Below are 2241 nucleotides of genomic sequence, written 5' to 3' on the forward strand. Positions count from 1 at the left end.
TTTTGTGTAAAACATGTTGAATAGCACCTTTATAATACAAATTTAGTCGATCTCGCTTTTTTGCGACATCTTATATATATACAATTTTTTACTCAATTACAAGATATCACTTCTAGAACTCTATACTTAGCTGAATCTGTGCTCCATGATCATCCCTCCTAGTTGCCAGAGTTTTTACTCCGGGACAAAATTCTTTTCTACTGTGTAAACTAGTAACAGAATTTAACTCAGAAATCCTAAATCCTAAGAAGAGCTACAGAAATGGCTTAAAGAGGCTGATGCTTACTCCATAATTACTCTCAAGAAGTCCTCGCAATGCTTCACAAATTATTCATTCCCACCTTGGAGAAAATTATGCTCAAATAGATCCAATTTACCTTAAGCAGGGAAGCATACATGCTGTTGGAAAAGCCATTTGTAGCGACTAATAAACTTCACTTGCGTTATAATCATTTAGGTAGCTTTCCCAAACTTGAATTTTCTTTCTCCATGGAAATTATGCAAGCAAGCCTATCGTATACCTGCAACAATGTTAAAACTCTCGATAAATTAGCTCAATTGACAAACCAAATTCTTAAAGACCTGTTTAACACTATTTCCTAATAAAATTTACTATTATACCAAATCAATATTAAAAGGATGGCATACCTCAGAAAACTTGTTTTTACCTTCGTTTGTGGATGAAGGATCATACCTAGAAAACATTATAACACATCTTAGTTCCATCCTATTTTTATATGCAAATGAATTAATTGGGAAAAGATAGATCTTCCCCAAATCTATTGAAGTGTGTTAGTCTACCATTCTCGTGGGATACCAGCTTCCTCTCGAGCAGAATAATTGAAAGGACCTTTTAGCTCCACGCCATACTCTTCTAGAATATCTGTTAAATAAGGAAGACAAATTTTAACAAGGTTATCCAAAGATTGTTTCTGTGTTTACAGTGGTCATGAGTGGGGTAAAGATTTGACCTGTGAAAGTAGAACCAGGAGCACGACCCATTTTCTGGCAAACTGATACAAACCAATAAACACCAACTGCCACATGTGCTATTTCTTCATCGGCTATCTTCGCGACAATGTTAGAGCTCCTGTGATCTCCAAAGCCAATTAGCTTATTGACAAGTCGAGGTCCAGCATCCAGTCCTCTAGCCTCCTACACAGACATAAAAATGAAGAAAGTTTCAGTATTGCAAATTACCACAGCTTCAATAGCAAATCTTCAGTTGACTATAGCATGTTGAAAAACAAATAGAAAAGGAGAAATGACTTAAAATGTTCAACTACAATATTAAACCAGAAGATTGTTATTATACTACCTTATTAGGTCAGATTGCTTACAGGTTCCCACTTTTTAGTTGATTTCAGATAACACAAGCACAAAATATGTTGATGGTAATGTATTTTTATCCAGTAAAACTTGATAGATGCACCACCAGAAACACTGCACAATGAATAGCTCAATGGTAAAGTAGCCACACTTACACTTGGCTTTCAACTTCTGTACATTTTTACTTTGTCTCGTGAAAAACACTGAAGAACAAAGGAACTTTTTAAACAAATTGACGTGACAATGACTTACTGTCAAACTGGTTAAGGGAAAGACAGAATTACTTCTTTTTTATTCATATGATTAAACAAATTGCAGGAATTACTAGAATCACTACGTCACAGTTAGGAAATTGAAGAGAGCACCTGAACCAATGGGATGACTGCAAGCCGAGCAGCAACATTATCCGACGATTTGTCACATTCCCTCCACAGAAAACTATGAGCTGGCATGTCGCCGTAGCTAGTCATAGAAACAAATAATTCAGTTGTCAGCAAAATAACCAGAGTGCAAAATACTAGATTCAAGCTCTCTCTACCTTACTCCAAGCTCTTCCAGTCTCTGCAAACACCAACTGAAATGGCGACTTTCATCATCAGCTACATGAGCAAAATCAGCGAAAAACCCTTCACCAAGGAGCTCAACGTATGGAGAAAACCGAACAACAGTATCCCAAGCAAGATCAATGGCATTTAGCTCAACATGAGCGAGATTATGCAGCAGATAGGCATTAAGGGGCAAACCGGAGCTTTTTGGAGGTGGAATTTCTTTTGGGGAAACCTGCACCAAGAAGATGCCATCAGTCAATGAAAGTAATAAGCATGCCTAAAAGAACAAGCTAAAAAGTCAATTGGACAAAGGAAAATACACTTCCAAAGCACCATTGCTGTGCGACTGCTAAGTAATATTCTA

The 2241-nt window shown here is 36.9% G+C and overlaps 1 protein-coding gene across 1 annotated transcript in view; it reads right to left on the reverse strand.

The window, feature by feature from the left end:
* The window catches only part of LOC105176818 (uncharacterized protein HI_0077), a 3574-nt gene continuing 1333 nt past the window's right edge, over positions 1–2241 (reverse strand). Inside the window, exons 2-7 of the mRNA XM_011099735.2 lie at positions 1868–2109; positions 1695–1791; positions 972–1155; positions 802–883; positions 649–694; positions 1–521 (exon numbers count right to left, since the gene is read on the reverse strand). Coding sequence (XP_011098037.1) covers positions 450–521; positions 649–694; positions 802–883; positions 972–1155; positions 1695–1791; positions 1868–2109 — 723 coding nt within the window. The 3' untranslated portion in view covers positions 1–449. The remainder of the gene's footprint in view (positions 522–648; positions 695–801; positions 884–971; positions 1156–1694; positions 1792–1867; positions 2110–2241) is intronic.

Source organism: Sesamum indicum, linkage group LG14 (assembly GCF_000512975.1).
Source record: "Sesamum indicum cultivar Zhongzhi No. 13 linkage group LG14, S_indicum_v1.0, whole genome shotgun sequence".
Taxonomy (NCBI): domain Eukaryota; kingdom Viridiplantae; phylum Streptophyta; class Magnoliopsida; order Lamiales; family Pedaliaceae; genus Sesamum; species Sesamum indicum.